This window comes from Dioscorea cayenensis, chromosome 5 (genome assembly GCF_009730915.1).
Source record: "Dioscorea cayenensis subsp. rotundata cultivar TDr96_F1 chromosome 5, TDr96_F1_v2_PseudoChromosome.rev07_lg8_w22 25.fasta, whole genome shotgun sequence".
In the NCBI taxonomy this organism is placed as follows: domain Eukaryota; kingdom Viridiplantae; phylum Streptophyta; class Magnoliopsida; order Dioscoreales; family Dioscoreaceae; genus Dioscorea; species Dioscorea cayenensis.
This window is the reverse complement of record NC_052475.1, coordinates 6,133,379-6,153,232: the sequence shown is the minus strand read 5'-3', so window position 1 is coordinate 6,153,232 and position 19,854 is coordinate 6,133,379. Positions and strand designations below refer to the sequence as shown.

Here is a 19,854-nt window from a genome sequence, read left to right as displayed (position 1 = left end):
CATAGAATTCAAGTAAAAACTAGAGCATGAGAACATTCAATGTTAAAAATTCTCCTAAACTTCAGAATACAATCATTGCAACTAAGGTGAACCACCATTGGATATGTAAGCATGTATTTCAGTCAAAACTTATGTGATGAACATGCGTAATGTGAACTCCCCTCCACACTTAAGATGTACATTGCCCTCAATGTACGAAGCAAGCACAATAGGATATAAATCAATCAAAAGTATATGTGGAAGTGGGCAATTGAAACAATACTCCCCTGAACTCCGAATGGTACGTTTGATGGAGCTATATTCATTGAGTGTTGAGTCTCAATGAGTTGTGGAGCACACACAGCCATAAGACCGTGTCCATGACTAGTTCCTCAAATTTCATACTCACAAGACCATCTAAACATATACACAAGGGGGATCAGTAAAGCTCAATAAAAACAAATACAACTCGAGTATATAAGGATAAGGCAATGAAATACAACTCGAGTAAAAATAGAAGATAAACTCAGAAGGAAGGTCTTTTCTGAATGATACATGTATAAAATAAAATACGGAAATGAAATACAAAAATATAAAACCAAAGAAAAGAAAAGACGCATCAAGCGTCGGTGTTAAGCTTGGTCGGCTCTGCTGCTGCTGCTGGTGCTAAGTTAAAAGGTGCCAGTGGATTTGGTGATGGTAATGCTGGTAAGCCTGAGGTCTACGAGGTCTCATAATGAATGGTGAGATGGTGTCTCGCTCTAGTAGCTGCTGTAGGATATCATGACGCGTCATAACCTCCGTGTGGTTCGTGGCCTTTGTCGCGTGAACCTCGGCAATCTCGGTCCAGAGCACCCCTACAGCACTCTCGAGCCTCTCAAAATGATCATAGGCTTGAGATGGGGAGAACATGCGCACTGGCGGCGGCTCTTGTGCTACACGAGGTGCCTCGGTCTCCATTTGATTGGGCTGAGGCTCGGGAACTAGCTGAGACTCCTCAATAGTGCCATCTCCTCCCCCGGTAATCTTTGGGGCAGGCGCAACCAATACATATACCCCAGGACTGCATTTGCACACTAATCCCATCAGTCTCATCATATCCAGGCTTAGAGGTGAGGGAACGATCTCCTTCTCGGCCCCGTGAATGGTGTCTAATAGACCCATGCCCATGACGAGTTTGGTAATATATGGGCCTGAGAATAATACAACTACTCTCGCATACTGGCCTTGGTGTCTCAAATACTCTTCTACAATGTGCCCCAAATGCAGCGGCTCGCTCTATACCATGGAGTATAAGTAAAGTAACTCCTACCTGCTCAGTACTCCGGTACTGTCACCGCGGCCATTCATAGATCTGCTCAGGACCACGTGGATGTATCTATAGCTCAGTCGGGAAAGGCATGCAGCCTTGGACACCCCCGGCTCATACTGACCCTGTCCACATAAGGCACTATATACTCTCTGAGGAGTCAAGCTGCCAGGATAATTAGTTGGTAATCGCTCGTACTCCTCGATGTCATTAAGAACCTCATCATACAATCCTAACCTGATCAAGAACTGTGTAACACTTATACTATAATTGATAAGTGCTTGAGTAGACATATTTTTATATATGTTTTACATGCATAGAGCATCATTTTTACCATGGTTTATGTCTCATATTGTGTATTTGGTGTTCTTTTATGTATATAGGTTGTGAATGCCTTGAAGAGTAAAAAGGAAGCAAAGATAGGCTATAAAGACACAATGTTGAGAGTTCTTGTTCAATTCAAGGACCAAGACACGAGAGGAGTTCATAAACGTGGAGATGTGTGCCAACTTCCAAGAAGATTCAAGTCAATTCACTATTTGGAAGGGCACAAAGGCAGCCACATCTTCATGTTTCTTCTCTTTGTGAAGATTGCAAGACCTCTCAAAGATACGTCGATGAAGAAAAGTTTTATAGCCTACCACATGGATGTGTGCCCGGATATGTGGCCTCAAGTGAAGAGTGTTTGGACCGCGTATTGTGATAAATACTGTAGCAATTTTACTGTAACAGCTTCACTGTAGTAGTACTGTAGCAAAATTATTGTTCACGGAAATTCCTGCAGCCCACGCGGCCGTGTGGAAAATCCACACGGGCGCGTGAGGGCACGTGACAAGCGCGATCTAAGGCCTATAAATAGCCGTTTTGCCCTATTCTTTCTCATTTTTTGTGCGGCTCTTGAGGGGTGAGACGGCTAGGGGAATCCTCACAGGCAACCCCACTGCCGTGAAGTCAATCGCAAGCAAATTAGATAGCTGCGATATTGTAGAAGTTTTAATTGTAGCAGTACTATAGCAACTTAATGATTTTTTTTGCCCATTTTCTGAACAACCTCATGGCCAATATTATGACCATGAGGCCACTTGTAAGTAACCCCGAAGTCATACTTTTAAGGCATCTTTAGGGCATTCTTTTAGGGGAGGAAGAACCCATTCTTGGAGCTCACCACCACCATCTCAGATCAGAGGTTGAAGAAGGGTTTGGATGGCACTTTTACAGCAAATCTGGTGAGTAGAGCGTGATTTGGAGCAAGATCTATGTCTAGGACTTGATTTGAGGAGGTTGAAGATGACTGGAAGCCACCCCTTTGAGTGGCATCTTTGGGAGCTTCTCCGGCCTTCATCCTTTGAGGAAGTGTTCTTTATGTTTTGTTTGGTTGTTTGCATGGATTTATTGTTTTATTTGGTGACTATGAACAACTAAAGCCCAAGGTCACTGAATATAGGTGAACCTTGGGGGTGAACTTGTTCTTGTATGTATGTTTAGTTCTATTTATTGATATAAGTATCCCCTTCTAGTCCATTCACAATCTAATAAATGTGAGTAGGTCACATCTACATGTATAACTCATAAAAGAACCACGGATAGCATGAAAATAATGGATTAAATGTCAAAATAACCCAAGCATGGAATTAACAAAAAATCATCCAAAATACATGATAAAACCCACCAAGGTTCACTGACATCCAGTGGTCTTGGAGGTCTAGTGTGTCATCATACCATGACAAGCAACAAAGCCAAGTAAAACACAAAGCAAACTCATAAATGACACTCCCTAGATAAAATGGTGAAGGAAGAGGTAGAAAATGTGTTGAATGATGCTTCCCCCGCCAAAAGAATGATGAATGACGCTTCCTCTAGCCGTAGGTCTCCTTCCTTCAAATAGTTGTTGAGTTCCCCTCTGAATAATGATGTCTTCATGCCTTGAGAGCCCTTGACATTGCCCTTGGATGATCTCCTCATTTCCTTGCCCTTCTTCTTCATACCAAGGTTACCCAAGGTCTCCCAAGAAGTCTCCAAGAAGCCCTCTCCAAATCTGTCCAAAAAGTTCATCATTCTGCCATAGAAATTTGGATTTATAACCTTCACAGCATACGGGCCATATGGGGGCCGAATGCCACTCAAAACCTAGTTTTTGCTTCATGCGGGGGTGCATACGGCCAGCATACGGCCTCCATATGGGCTGTATTGGGGCCGCATGAAGTTCTGGACTGCTTTCTTCTTCTTTTCACCTAAATGATATCGTCGTGTTCTCCATAGCTTTCCTGTACCCTACAAAGCAAATAGTACATGATTATCAAATATCCCCACTCTTAAGAGTTGCTTGTCCCCAAGCAAACAACTCATGAAAAACAAAGAGACTGATAAGTGGCTAAATGCATTACCTCTGGCTAAAGCAAGTATAAGAATTCAGAACCAATGGCCAATGATAAATAGATGTTGAGTTACAGTCAATAAGCATAATAAAAATACCATGTCTAACCCCTAATATATCTATGCCATGTAAGTGAATCTTTTATCTCATTTGTCTTGATCCAGTCTAGCCCAAGGACTTCAATCAGTACAGCTCTAGATGCTAATCATTCCAAATACAAAGAATACTAAGTCTTAAACTACTAAGTGCTACTTCAATGGCCAAGTAAGATCCTTCTAATTCTATAGCTTGAAACTGAATCATGTTTCTTCTCAAAACCCTCTGGTAGGTACTCAAAAAGATCACTAGGTTGTTTTTATTTTCATTTTATCATTCATTTTCTTTTTCATCATTTTTTTAGTCCGACTAACGTAGACTGCATAAAAATCATTTTGAAATCTTTCTGGAAGGTGCACATGCTGGTTAGGTACAAGAACCACCTAACTACTCGATTACAGTCTACATTGACGCATTCATGTTTCAGTAGCAGAGGAATGCTGACATAGAATCATTTTTCTTTTATTTTTTTTCATTTACCCTAGATCACATCTTCAATGTACTCTACATGTCCCAAAACTAGAATTAGCTCAACAAGACTTAGAAGTTCTTAAGAATACATTGAGGGATAGAACTTAGTGTTCTAAGGACAAGTACTCAAAGTAGTGTGTTAAGCATACAAGTGAGTTAGAGCAGTCACATTGGCTATTCCCAGAGCATTGATAGAAAAGCTCAGTGCATAAGACAATACTAGCGGTGAAACATGATTCAATAAAACATAAAAACAAGTAACTCACATCAATCATTAATCCAAGCTAAAAGAATCTTACACGAATGAATAAAACCATCATAGGTAACACTAGCATGTAAACAATGGTCCTAATACATGAAATACACCCATCCCTACACTTGGTGTTGTGCATTGCCCTCAATGTACACTAAACATGATAAGCATGCTAGATGAAGCAATGAAAATCATAGAGGAGGGTGAAAACGAGCTTCCCCGATTCATCTTGTGCTCATCGTGAGGTATGACTTGACAAAAGGCGTGGTGAGTAATACATGTCTTTTTCAACCTCTATTTCAAACTAGGAAAGCTCACCAAATTCCCTCAATGCCCTGCGAGGCAAAAAAGGGGACATCATCATTACACAAAAATTTACACATGCAACCACAAGGGAGAAAGTAAGGAGTAGTCAACAAAACACATTGATGAAAAATAAGCAAAGTTATACACCACAAGTTGGTAGGGTAAGAACCGTGCCAACTCATCAAAATAACAAACACACAAAACAAAGCAAACTAAAGTAGATAACAAGTGTCCATGCTCAGGAGGGCTGCTACCCATCACAGGCTGGTGCAGTTGGTCTCAAAAGTGCTCAAAACCTCCAAAGGTAGATGGCAAAAGGATGGTCCATCGATTGCAAATAAATTTTTCCCAACAATTATGCGATAACCATCCTTTGACTACCACTGTTAGGTAATATCGCAAAAATCAAATAATATTAAAAAGGGCATGCGGAAGCAATAATATATTTGCGATATATATTCTAATTGTTTTAATGAGCACCATAATTTAATTAAAAAGACCTAGAAAATTACCTCTTAATGATTTTCTTTCTTTTGATGCGATGAACTTATCTCTCGGATTGTCGTAGACCTCCTAGCGCCGAACGAAAGTTCCACGCCTCTAGATCACACGCCGAAATTAAGAGACAATCTCCTCTTCTTCTCCAAATAGCGGCTAGGGTTAGAGAGGAAGAGAGAGCTAGGGGATTTTCTCACTAGAGAATTAATTGAGTTTCTTCTATAGTTGGAGATGAGTCATATTTATAGAAACTTCATAAAACATGATAAACATTATTCAATTATGACTTCTATTCGAAATATAAACCTTCATAACATGATAAACATCATTCAATTATGAAGTCCTATTCAAAATATGAACCTTCATAATATGATAAACATTATCAATCAATTCGGCGAGGTGTGCCCTAGGCTTGATGAGGAGACCCTTAGAGAAGAGGAGACTACTCCACGAGACCATCGATACGGACTATGAGGGAGTTTTACTTATGGATTGCATGCTTTTAGATTCGATTTCATTGTTGATTATATCATTCTCCATGGAGAGTAAAACCCTAGTTTGTGCTTGGACTTGTAAACCCTAGGATGATTCTGTTTCATTAACATGTTACTATGTTTCTTTAATTGAAGTTTTAATTAAGTTTCAACCATGAATGCTTGTTGAATCGATTTTCCCTTAGAGTGACACTAGGGTTAAGAATTTATCTTGGTAATCTTTGTGGATGAGTGCCACATCATGAGGGTTTGACAAAACAAGGTTAGAGAGGGTCAAGAGGGTGAGTCGAGAGATAGCAAAACATCCCATTTCCCTTCCGATGTGATTTATCTTACATCTACGTTCCAAGAGTTCTTTACGGTCATGATAGAGTGAAGTGCTAAGAGACAAACTCCGCTGAGGCTTAGTTACACAAGCAACAGAGTGAAGTGTTGAAGTAATCCTTAGTGCTGGGGCTTAATTGTAACTAGGGGTCTTTCGCCTTAACCAAAGGGTTAGATCTATATTAGGGAATAGGGTTTATCACTTGGAGTCCCTAGAGCTTCTTGCAAACCCACACAGTGTGAGGTGTTGAGAGTATTCCTTTCCACCGGGACATAGTATAAAGTTAGTCACAGTTGACCTTAGGTTTGGGACCGTGTGTTTAAAGATTTCAATGACTCATTAAACATTAATTAGGAGACATAGTGAGTTATCTTGCACTTGAAACAATAGTCCTAGGGAGAGCAATGTCCGAGTGTCCCACCTTCTATCGATTGCCTCCTATCATTTCATTGCGTCTCTTTCTTATTTTTTTTATTTTTATTTGAATTGATAGTGTTCACACCACTCTTGAGCCATCTTTACTATAGTTAAATAGCAAATCTTGTGTTTTCAAGCACTATTCCCTATAGATACGACTACCCACTCACTAAGGTACTTTATACTTTGATAACCCGTGCACTTGCGGTACACACACGCAAGGGGTGTGCCACTAATTAAAATGTCATCACAAGATTTATATAAACATCAAAATAAATTTCTATTTAATAATAATAAAAATGTATAATACAAATGAAATGCCCTAATACATTTATCCTTGTTGGCATTCGAGGGCATAATCCTAACATTAAAAGCATTGTGTAAACCTGATACGCAAATCAAGCCTCATAATCAAATTAAGGATCAGGCTTAGGTTTAGCATGATTTTCTTTGTTTTCCTTGTAACGTCTGCAGCGAAAAAATAACTTCAACTTCATTTATTTTAAAATCCATACCAATAAAGTAATAGTATAAACTTTATTAACCACATTAATATTAATTGCACAACCAAAAGCAAATTATTTGCACAATCACACACATTAATTTAAATTGTCTTGTAAAAAACAATCTGTGTTCTACAAAACAAAGAAATTAAGACAGAACAATCACAATTATAACGCACTTGAGGTATTTTTAATGCAATATAAATTAAAGAACTTTTGGATATAAAATCAAGTAACCAGTTCTGGTGGAATTTGCAATAAGTAAACAATCTCTGTATAGGTGTGAAAGGTAATACCAGCACCACAAGCAGTAAGATATAGTGCTACAGGTGATCCCAAACCCCTTGATCCAACCACCAGAATTGATGACTTGGAGAGTTTCAATTGTCCTGCATTATATAAAAACACAAACACAAACACAACCAATGATATGAGATCAATATCAAATCAGAGATGGGGTTCATATAACCTGTTAAAAGGAAAGAATGAAACAAAACGAAAGCCTCTATTGCCAGCCAAAAAACTACACAAATATTCTAATACTCAAGAGCACACAAATGAATATAAGAACTGTCTTAAGCATATCATAATTGATACATAATCTTCACGATTTCCAATTGTACCTTAATTTTTTTCCAACTAATATATATCTAGGCCACCCAATCATAATAAGAAAATTCATGTCATCTTATGCAAATGCATGGCTGACAATTTAATTGTTGGCATGCTAGGTCACTATACCTAAATAACAAATAAAATTCATCTTCATATGTTAAGTATGCAAAATTCAGAATGAATTTTGAAGATATATTTACAACAAAAATGCAACACAAGTTGTGCACAAATACATATATTTACACATAAAACTTACTTCTTGTGTCAATGGAGAACTGAATTTTAAAATTCATAAGTCAATCAAGTTTGCCACATCAAATTCATACATAGATGTCCTCATCATCATCTTCATGCCCGTCATTACTCCTACTCAAGAAACCATCATTTGTGGAAGGAAAGCATTCAGCTCTAGGTTCATTTTTTGTAACATCATCTTCCATCTCAAACACATTCCTTTGGCGATTATGTATCACAACAAACCAACCAGCTTCTTTGGGCTCCTGAGAATAAAAAACTTGCTTTACTTGTGATGAGAACACACAAGGCTCATCAAAGATATATTAGCCAATGTGAATTAATCGAGTGAAATTTACCATTATAAACCCATAGTTATCCTTCTTAATATCTCTATTACTATTGGCATCCACCCAATCACATTGAAACAACACAACTTTGATTTTGCCAAAACAATCTAATTCAATTATGTCATTGAGTATCCCATAATAGTCGACATTTCCTTCCAAAGGTTTTGCATCCCTACCTAGCACTAGCATAGCTTGTTGTTGAAGAAGTTACTAGACATCTAAAATTTTGAATAAGTTTCTAGAATCTATATAGATGGGTTTGTTCTAACAACTGTCAATGTGCCAAATAACAAAACCTTTTCCCATTTGTTAACCATCTTGAAGAAGTTTGTGCAGCACAACAAGGACATACATACTTAACTTTCGTGCTCCAACTCGATAAATTCACATATGCTAGAAAGTCATTTATGGTCCATAATAAAGCAACCCGCATATAGAAAAATTTTTTTCACTGATACATCATATGTCTCAATACCAACCCAAAACTGCTCCAACTCTTTAATAAGAGGTTGCAAATAGATGTCGATATCATTTCCTGGACCTTTGTCTCCAATCCATAGTGGAAAATTGTAAGGAATTATAAACACCACAGGATAAATACTATAAGTAGTACTTAACAACTTAAATGGGTTAAAACCATCCGAGGAGAGACCGAGTCTAACAATGGGAGAATCAGAAGCAAAATCTGGATATCTTGTGTCGAATGATTTCCATGCTTCAGCATCAGCCGGATGCTGCAAGTTTCCACATTTTGTCCGACCATCATCATGCCATGACATATATATCAACAGAAGTTTTAGAGGACATGCACACTCTCTATAATCTTGGAATTAAAGTAAAATACCTCAAAATTTCGCTGGTCTCTTATGAACTACTTCACTATCATCATTCAAAGGTCGATTAGCATTAGTGGATGACCAACGTGAAATTTCACATATATGACACGATTGTTGACTATCTTTGTCATCCTAAAAGAGTATGCAATCATTCGGGCAGCTATGGATTTTCTCATATCCAAGACCTAGATCTTTAATGGCCTTCTTGATCTTACTACCACTCAAAGGAATAGAGGCCACTGGGAAAAACTCTTTCAAAAAAATGAATTAAGAAGTCGAGCCCTTTCCCAGTCATCCTGCATATGCATTTTAGATAGAAAAGGCGGATACAAAAACACAGTCTAAAATGTTTTGACCCCGCCTAAAGTTTTTCGTTCATGTCTTCAAGTAATTTGTAGAACTTTGATGCTACTTCAGAAGGTTATTCATCAATTACCCCTTGGAGGGATTCCTCTACATCATCGAGCACATTATTCAGTTCATCATTATCAAACCCCAAGTCCATATGTGCTTGTTGCATATTAAAAGCATCCTGCAACAACTTCTCCATCCCATCATGGATAGCCATCTTAGAAGTGTTGTTATGATGATTAAGACTCGAAAGAGACATGAAAGTATTTATCACAGAAGAGGTCGACGACTCCACATTTTCTCCATGGAAAAACCAACAATTATACCCTTGGAGGATTCCATCACATGCTAAATGTTCGAATACTAATTTATGAGTTTGCCAATGGACATTCACACACTTTATATAGGGGCAAACAATCTTATTATCTTGACTTGAGTTATCAAAAGCAAAATTGAGAAATTCCTCCACTCCATTTACATATTCTTGGCTCAATCTTGACTTGGTCATCCAACTCTTGTCCATCTCTGCTTGATAAATTGAAAAAATAATTTGATGCTCATAAATTTTACTTTAAATGTTCATGTGTATTAAGGACTAATGTCTTATCAAAGAAATAAATTGCATACTTTGTGTCTAATAATAACCTAAAATGTACCATTTCTAAGAATGGTTTTTGAAGGAAGGAAGCACAAAAGTGGTGCTCTTGGAGGAGTCCTTATAATCAAAATATCAAACAAATTCTAACATCTCAGACAAAATTTAACATGAAAATATTATACTATTGTTTTAAGTTCATTGTTCTATCCAATGGAAATCTATTTCAAACAATCCAAATAAGTTACAAAAATAAAAATCAGCAAAAACAATAGATATGTAACATCACAAAAAATTATGTGGGTGATGGAATTCCATACAACACCAGTCACAATTATCAACTTTTAGATATATAATAAATAATTAAAGGATTCATTAATCAAAATAGCATTTTACATTTTTTTAATGTTTAAATAGCTTAATGACAACTAAGTTGCAAAAGTACTTAAGCATCATAGTTCAAACAAGAAAATATTGAACTATATATCATAGGCAGAAAACTTGACAAATAGGAAGATACATAGTTTCTAATAGGGAAACTTCACCTGCAAGTATGTTATTGCACGTTAAAGATCGCCTTGAGCTATGGAACCTAGAGTAGAAAAAATGTGTAGAGGGCGGAGGATCGAGATACGAGTAGTAATAAAAACTAATAGATGAAAGCAAAGAACAATGCATGCCCACTAGGATTGGAGGTGGCAAGGACTACAAACATAGAACTAAGCAAAGATTAAGCAACGCAAAAGGTTAAAACAGATATGCAAAACATGGTTAGCTAATGCCTATATTGTTTGTTGATGCACTAGAGTCATTCATCCAAGAACTAAGGAACTTGAGCTTTCTTTCGACAGTATTAATCTAAATTCTCTAACTTCAGCCTTTTCATTTTTGGAGCTGTAGAAGTCCATGGAAAATATATATAATTAATTTTGACAATGATAGAGATAAATGTGGACTGGAAATTTGTAATTAAAGTTACATTCATTTAATTTTAACCAAATATTCCAAATTATGACTCGTAGCTAGTTCACATCCAATCTAGCTAGTTCAAATCCAAGTCTATGGACCAACACTCTAGCTAGTTCAAATCCAATGTGAGATACTCATGTCTCCATAAAAACATATACAAGTACTACCATACCATTCAATTTTCAAATAACCATGCCATGATAACAATTCAAGCTCATAGGCTTCAACTTGACATTGATCAAGAATTCTACTTGAAAACCTATGTTTCTCAATCAGATTAATAAGAACATGAATTCTAAACACTCCTAATACAAAGGTACAATGAAAACTAGCATTCATACCCACACTATAAAAAATCCAATTATTAGGCACAACAAAAAATACACATTCTACACAAAATTCGCCCTTTGTTTCCTCTTGAAATCCCCAAACATCACATGACGATCAAAAAATAGAGATAAACCCCATAAAAATGAATCAAAAACTCGAAATTAGATCAAACAGATGGAAAGCAAGGAAGAGATGATACCGCAATCACATGAAACGGGATGAAAACGGTGATCCGCACCACAAACGAGTGGTAATAAACCCTAAAAAAAGCAACCAAAGAGATAAAGAACTCACATTGTTTTTTCTCCGATATCACAAAAAAACCCAAAAATAGTTTTGCTATTTTCATGAGAATAATGTTACCAAAACCCAACTTGGTTCCTCTTGCCTAACGAAAACCCAAAAAGATGTTTGCTTTGCATATATACTCCTACAAATCAAAAATTACAAAAAAAAATTATAACAAGATAGAAATGAATGTTGATATTACAACTGGCTAAATCCCTAATAAACGAGACTTAACTTGGAAAACACGATGACAAAGAAACCTGGTTACTGGAAAACGTGATGAGAAAGAGATCGGTGAAAGCTTTGCTCCATGGAAAGAGGCTGGGTTTCAAAATGAAGAAGAGGAAAACACAAAGAAGGATAAAAAGTAACAATATGGCAGCGTTTGGTATGCAAATAGAACCATAATTTCTAGTTATTATTCAAAATTATTAAAATAATATATCTGTAGTGTTTTTTACGAATCAAAGACACTAATTTTCTAGTTATTATTTGAAATTATTAAAAGATAAAATATCCACGGCATTTGTTACGAACAAATGCCACTAAATTTCTGGGAAAAAGTGCAAAAAAAATCACTAACGTGCGCTAAAAATTTACCGGATAATTCACGGCGTCCGTATCAATGGCCACCGCTAAAGTATTGGCATCTTGGCGTTTATTCTTAAAACGCTATTGAAGTGAGAAGTGCTAATTCCTTAGACGTTGGCAGCATTCGCATCCAAAGATGCAGCTAATATAGGGAAAAAAATACGCACGAAACAATTTCGGCATTTTACAACATATACGCCGCCAAAGTATGCCAAATATGCCGACTTAAAAAAACCGCTAAAATTGATAGGATATCGGCGTTTTCTTGGCAAATGGCGTCAAAGGGTTCAAACCGAACGCCGCTAAAATGCAGGCTTTCAAAACAAATGCCACAAAAGACACTTAAGTGGCGTTTGTTTCACCAGATTTGGAACTTCATGTAGGGGGCGTTTGGTTGGATGTAGTTGAAAATGCAGTGGATTTGTATTTAGAAATCCTTGGATTTCTAAATTCAGAAGAGTCAAATCTAGTGTTTGGTTGGATGTATTCGTAATACTGGATCGAATTTTGTGTTTGGTTAGAGAGATTTGTAAATTTGGATATAATAATATTATATTATATTAATAATTAATATAAATAATTAATATATATTATATCAATAATTAATATATATTATATAATTAATATAATTAATGTATACTTAATTTATTCTAATAAAATATAATATATTAATTATTTATTAAAATGATGGATATAATAATTATATCAATTTTATATTATATTAATAGGTAAGGCTGTTAAAAAAATTTTAAAGATAAAATCTCACTATATAAAATTTTCAAATGTGTTTTAAATTTTTTAAATAATTATAGTTATTTATTTTAAATTTTAATTAATTAAATATATCAATTATGATAAAGTTAAAAATATTTAATTGTGATAAAGTTAATGTTGGAGATAGTGGGTTAGTTATTTTAAACATAGATTATAGTGGAGATAGTGGATTCAAAACTCATGGATTTTGGAATTCGGCCATTTTGGCCGAATTCCAAAATCCCTCATTTTTGGGATCTGGAAATACATGGACTTCTGAAATCCTTTCAAACAAACGGGGGATTTCTAAAATCCAGGGATTTTCACATCCAAGTATTTGCAAATCCTGCAAAACAAACAGACCGTTAGAATTACAAAATCATTGAAAATCCTTTGTTTAGATGGATTTAAAAAATCAAAGGACTTTGAACTACAATGAAGTAAGGATTTGATGGATTTTAAACTACGTCCAATTTGGGCGTAGTTCTAAGTGCGGGATTTTAATTTATAAAATATATCTCACATGATTGTCACGTGAGGTTTAGATGTTGGTTATTTGATCATCATTATAGCCACTTATCAAATATATATAGTAGCAAATATTCTAATTTTGTTAACTGTTTAAATATATTTAAGAGTATTATTTTAAATTTAAATCCTCTACCAATAATATCCAAACAATTATTTTAATTTTAAATTCAAAAAATATATAGTTTTTTTTATCCTAAATTAGTTAATTTATCATTTTTAATTATTTAATTATTTTATTTTTTAAATGAAAATATGTTATGGGTTATTCCAAAGAAGATATTTATTAATTTAATATATTATTTTTATCATAAAACTACACAATATATGCTTAAAAATATTTTTTTAGGGCTAAACTAAATTAGATGGATAAGCATAATATATTTTATATAAATATTAGACAAATGAAATATATTTACTGAAAGATATTTATTTCTCTATGGTTTGATATTTTTAAAAATTATTTTATTGATTATAGAAATATTTATATAAATTGAACTATTACGACCAAAATTTAAAAATATATATATAACTACTTATTTTATAATTAATAAATACTACTGATCATTAAATATAAGGTAATCTTATCTTAGGTGAGCATATATCAAATCCATATTTATAAATCCCTCCAATTAAACACAAAATTTTATAATCCAGCATTCCAACTACATCAAACCAAACACTAGATTTAACACTCATCGTATTTTTAAATATAGTAATTACAACTACATTGTAAATTGAAATCCATTGCATTTTCAACTACATCTAACCAAACGCTACCTTAATGGTGTAGTCTAAATACATGACTAAACCCTTGTCAAAGGGTTGTTCTTGTAACTCTATCTTTGTCATTCTTTCTTTTGTGCTCATAATGAAAAAAAGAAAAGGAGGTGGCCCAAAAAAGCGGTGGAGAAGAAGAAGGAGGTGCTCGAGCTTGTAGAGGAGGAGAATGGATAAACTTAAGTTTTTCTTAATTATTTTTAATAATTTTTTTAATTATTTATTAATATTTTATTATAAAACACAACCATATCAGTTAAAATAAACGTCAATTTAACGATTTAGATTTGATTTAACTTATGGGAGGAATGTGGAGTGTTGGGATCAAAAGAGAAGAGAGAGAAAAGTACATGAACTATTTCAGTAATTAAACTTACGAGTTTTTATCAAACTGCTACCATATCCGATCTTTTAAAAAATTAATAAATAAATAAACTAATTTAATTACTATACATAAATTGTGAGACGGTAAAATGAAAAATAAAATAAAATACCTATAAAAGTGAAAATATGGAGTCATCCACAAATACAAGAGGTGCTTGATATGCTGAAGAATGGCATCATGAAACTGCACAACATGCTTGTTGATGGATAACATGCAGTACAAATTTACATCCACTTGTACTTTTTTATTTTATAAGTCTTTTTTAGGGTAATTTTATTTTATTTTTTTAATTTTAGGAGAATGGCAAGCAGGGAAGAAAAATGATATTTTAATTTATTTAGCATGAAAACCATTAATGAGTAAGGTAGTTTTTCATTTCCTACCTAACTAAAAAGTAGAGCATACAAATTCTTTCCATGGCTCATCCAATTTTTTATAACTAAAAAAAAATTAAAAAAATTAAAAAGCCATAAGAATTCAAATCCTAGGAAAAAACCAGCAAATTACAAATCTATAAAATTACACAAAATTCTCATGTATATTGATAAAGAGTGATGCTTGTTCCTCGTGAAGTTCTCTCATAACCATATATAATAATAATGCCATAGAAAACCCCTTTTATTAGGAATATTGGGCATCCACAAAAAGGGTTTTTACTGTGCAGACTTCAAAAATTGAAAGATGATGATAGATGAGGCACCATCTCAACTTGAAAATGGGAAAGACAATCCAGAAGATAAATGGAAAAAAAGAATTCAAGCAGAAAAAAAGAAAGAAAAAGAAAAACAAATGTACACATGGGTTTTTATAATTTTTAATAAATTTTTAATTTTTATAATATTAATAATTTTTACTTTTTTATTTTTAATAAAGTTTTAATTTTTTAAATTTTTTATAATATTTTAATAATTTTTTTATTAATATTTTAAGCCACATTAGCGTAACTAAATACAATTTAGTTGTCACGCCCCAAACCAGCCTCATCAGACTCGGTGTGCCGACAAACGGCCGTATACCCGTAGTGCATAGCACAATAGGCATGCAAGGCCTCAGAACCTATTTCAAGACAAACAGACAATCTAAAAGAGATGTAATTTCAAAAGTCAAAATAAAAAATTTATAAAGTTCAAAATTCCAACTTCAAATGTAAGTTAGTGTTCTATAAATAAAACAATTACTCACTTAGACAGAATGGCAACTCAAATTTAGAAAGGATCAAGTACATGTCTGTTGTACTATTTACTCTGGATTTGAAAAAAAATTCAAAAATAAGATTATGAGCTTGACAGCCTAGTAAGTAACCCACTAAAAATTTTAGAATCATGTGCAATTTAGAGAATTAAAAAAAAGAAACAGATCATATCAGATAGCATAAATATTTATCAAAAATATAGTTCATAAAACCAAAGTGGTTCAATAAAATACAATTTAATAACAACAAAAAAATATGTCTCCAAATAACTATGACAAAACAAAATATCATAGATCATTTGTTTACCTCGGTGACCCAAGCCAGAATATCAGAGCTCATTTGTTTACCCTCAGTGGCCCGAGCCAAAATATCAGATGTAGTTATTCTTCATCGACGGAATGGTGTGAAATTATAGTTTCTTCATAGAGTCAGAGTTTCATGTTGACAAAGTCTATGTTTAACCCCCAGTGATAGGGTTAGTGCCTAGTTAAATGGAGACTAAACTTATTTATATCAAAATAACTTTGTTATCCAAAAACCAAACATAATTTTAGAATTTTAGAATTTCAAACAGAATTTCAGACAGGTTATAAGGCATAACAGAATTTGCAGAATAATTTGTCAAACAAACATAAAAACATACTCATGATCCCACTTCTTTACAGTAAAAATAATCCAGTTATGTTCAAACTAATTAACAAGCTTAAGATATCAAAGGTTAACAAATATAATCAAATGTGGGAATTGAAGTTTTAGAGAAAGAGAAATAATTCAAAATTATAATAAATATATAATAATAGAAAATTAATTAAAACCCAATAAAGGATTCAATATTATATAAGCAACTTTTTAAAAAATAAGAAACTTAATAAAATGACAAAATAATTCATAATTGTCGGTAATCAGAATATATGTATACATATATACATTTATATGTGATGTTACTTACCTGATTAATGCCCAAAAACTGCAATCTAAGGCAAATCAAGTTCCTCCATTATGCCCTAAAATTAGGAAGTAACCCATTAGCTTCACCAACAAAATGAATTTTACAATAATCATAGATTTGCAAGAAAGTTTTCAAAAGGGTACAAATGCAAAAGATCAAGCTATCACTATACTCTCCCAAATATGGATCTTATGAGGGTACAATAGCTATTATCCACTCTAAGGGCATATGAACAATTTCATAATGACCATTGAGTAATAGATCCCTCACAACTTTATATATACTTTTTCAAATCGCAAATTTCAAGATTCTGAGAAACGTAGACATCTAAGACAATAGCACATTTGAAATTCACATTATTTAGAGAACTAATCAAATTATAACATTCATTTGAACCTTCAACTATTTTTGTAGAATCATAATTCTTACATATCCCTTTCAAACATGTATATCTCTCAACCTACTAATCCAAAAGTGATTAAATTATACTAACAATCAGATAACTGAAAAGAAAACAACTTTCCTATTTTTCACCTTACCCAAATCAATCTCTAGACCATCAAAAATGCCCATCAATCTTGATGTTCTGCACAGATGATGAGTGCACTTTGTATACATGTTTTCATGCCCTAAATCTATCATTTTACTTGTTCTTAAGTTTACTTTTATACATGAGTAGTGCTATTCTGGGTATTTTTGTTATATGTGCAGGAATTTGGGGGCTCGATGCAATTTGGAGTGAAATCAGGAAGAAAACGAGTGAATACTTAAAAAGTGCTCAAATACTCGATCCGGTCACGAGCGGGACACGCTTGTATCACACCCACTGAATATCTCAGCCTGATGTTGATCAAGGAAGAAATCTTTGTAGAAGAGTGTTCTCAAGCTTGACACGATCAGGACACGATCGTGTCCATGCCACTGAAAAACTCAGGCCGAAGACAATTTTATTTAAGAATAGGCGACACGCGCTGGTGCTCCTAACACGCTTGTGTCACACCACTTCATGGTCAAGACACGACCGTGTCCCTTCTGCTGAATCTTCCAAGCATGGGCATGCCATTTCACTTAGTTCTTCCCTGACATGACACGGTCTGGACATGCTCGTGCGCAGACCGTGTTGAGCCCCAATCTCCCCTTTTTAACTCCAATTTTTAGGGTTTCAGATCATCTTTGTTCGGGGATCTTCTTCTCCACCGGGAGGACATCGATGAGAGTGAAGATCAAGCTTATCCACACCTTCTAAGGCATCAAGGAGCAAGTTGGAGGCACAAGGAAAGTGGTGCTCGCACACGGAGCTTGACATTAGAGGCAAACCTCAAAGAGAAGGGAGTCATGTCTTCTTTCTTTTAATCTAGTGTTATCTCTTCCATGTTGTACCCATCCATGAGGGGCTAGCCGGCCACTGTGCCCCGGGGTGGGAACTTTGTCACTTTGTATGCTTTAAACACTTGTACTTCTCTTGATTTACGGAGTTCTTTTAATTTTTGTGTTAAATCTTGTATTGCAAAACTTGATATGCTTGATTTGTGTAGTTTCTTAGGTAAAACTTGTTGGTGGATTGTCGCAACTGTTGTTACCCTAGGCAATGGTATAACTTGGTGAACTTGAACCGATAGTTTTCTTTGCAAACCTCGATGTAATGGAGAGCCTTAGTTGCAATATTGCTTTTGAGCACACACTAGAACCGAAGAATGTACCTGGTAAACCTTGAGAGCGAGTGAGCATCAGTAAGTGCTTAGGAAACATCCCGTGGCATTGTTCTCTTGTTCTTGACACTCAACCCAGTTACCTATTATCTTCATCTGTTGCCTTTTTTTTTACTTATTTACTTTCCCTTTTCTTTGAATTAATCCTATCTCCAATTCATTATTCACTAAAGATTAGTGTTGAGCAAGTATTTTTAGTCTAGTCCCTAAGGTTCGACAACTCTACCCCTTCATGGGGTACCACTATATTACTTGTGTGCGACCCATGCATTTGCGGAAAACACATCAATAGATATACCATCCGAGATAGTTTACTAATAAAATCATATCTCATAAAATATAGGCGTATAAAATCTGAAATTTTACAGGTACTTAAATAACATCAAACTCTACAATTCTTTTATTTTACAACCCTCTAAATTCTATCTCTAAGACCTCTAAAATTGATGAGGAATTTTTGCTATATCAAAAGCAGATATTTGAAACTAATCAAATGAGAACAATCAATAATTCCTCTGCCCTAACAGTATAAAAGATCTTTAGGGCATAATATGAATTTCACTAGAGGTTAGGAGACCATTCAACAAGGCATTAAAATTAAAGATAGGTAGGGGTAACAATGCAAAAAAGTGAAACTACACGGCCCACAAGCAATTCCCTTTCACAGAAAGGTTTCTTAGCTCTATTGCTGGCAAGGATGTGAGTACGAATCAACACAATATGCTTAAAAAAAATCCATAGAAGATCTATTATCAAACAAAAGACTAAACAGAATCAGAAATTATAAACATGGTTTAAAAATTATGCTTAACTCCTAGAAATGATGATAATCTGACAAGACCTAATAGCTATAATTGAGGATTTAAAAAGAACTCATAATACAAAAAGAAGACGATAACATAAAGCAAATCTTATTTAGGTGTAGGTATTCTACGATCACCTACCTGCAAACATGCTTGCTATTCTAGATCTTGTTGTCATCTTCACTGGGCAATCCATCATAGAGAAAGGGAAACACGTTCTCTCACCAAATTTCAATGTACATGAACTCCCAACAAGATAAGACTTAGTTGTGGAGATCATGGTTTAAATAAGTAAAAGAAAAAAAAAATTTAAATCAAACAATACTGATGAAATAATGATATTTAAAATTTAAACATTTTTTTAAAGTATATCTAAGGTTAGGGATCTAATCAAGGAGTGGGTTCCACATTAGTAAAGAGACTTAATTTGCTCAATCCAAAACATGGTGGATGAAAATAATAATTTTTATAATATAGGATCAAAAGAAAGGGTGTCTATAAGAGAGGGATTATCTTATGGTTTTTAAAACTCCATAAATATTAATAAAATTAAAATATCCATGCTCTTCGG

At 34.4% G+C, this 19,854-nt stretch overlaps 1 protein-coding gene across 1 annotated transcript; it reads right to left on the bottom strand.

Moving 5' to 3' along the window:
• Positions 1-2,912: 2,912 nt before the first annotated feature.
• LOC120262439 (adenylyltransferase and sulfurtransferase UBA4-like) lies at positions 2,913-11,971 on the bottom strand. Its single transcript, XM_039270542.1, has 5 exons — positions 11,829-11,971; positions 11,680-11,735; positions 11,505-11,565; positions 7,322-7,414; positions 2,913-3,559 (listed from the first exon to the last, which is right to left on the bottom strand). Exons 2-5 carry the CDS (start codon positions 11,725-11,727, stop codon positions 3,516-3,518), a joined length of 246 nt encoding a protein of 81 aa, XP_039126476.1. The 5' UTR covers positions 11,728-11,735; positions 11,829-11,971; the 3' UTR covers positions 2,913-3,515.
• Between the last annotated feature and the right edge of the window lie 7,883 nt (positions 11,972-19,854).

Excerpts from the sequence above, each read along its gene's own strand:
- LOC120262439 (XM_039270542.1), bottom strand. The coding sequence starts at position 11,727 with ATGCAAAGCAAACATCTTTTTGGGTTTTCGTTAGGCAAGAGGAACCAA. Across the intron at positions 11,566-11,679 it reads CGTTAGGCAAGAGGAACCAA|GGTTTATTACCACTCGTTTG; the intron begins GTTGGGTTTTGG and ends TGCTTTTTTTAG. Across the intron at positions 7,415-11,504 it reads TCCCGTTTCATGTGATTGCG|GACAATTGAAACTCTCCAAG; the intron begins GTATCATCTCTT and ends TATATAATGCAG.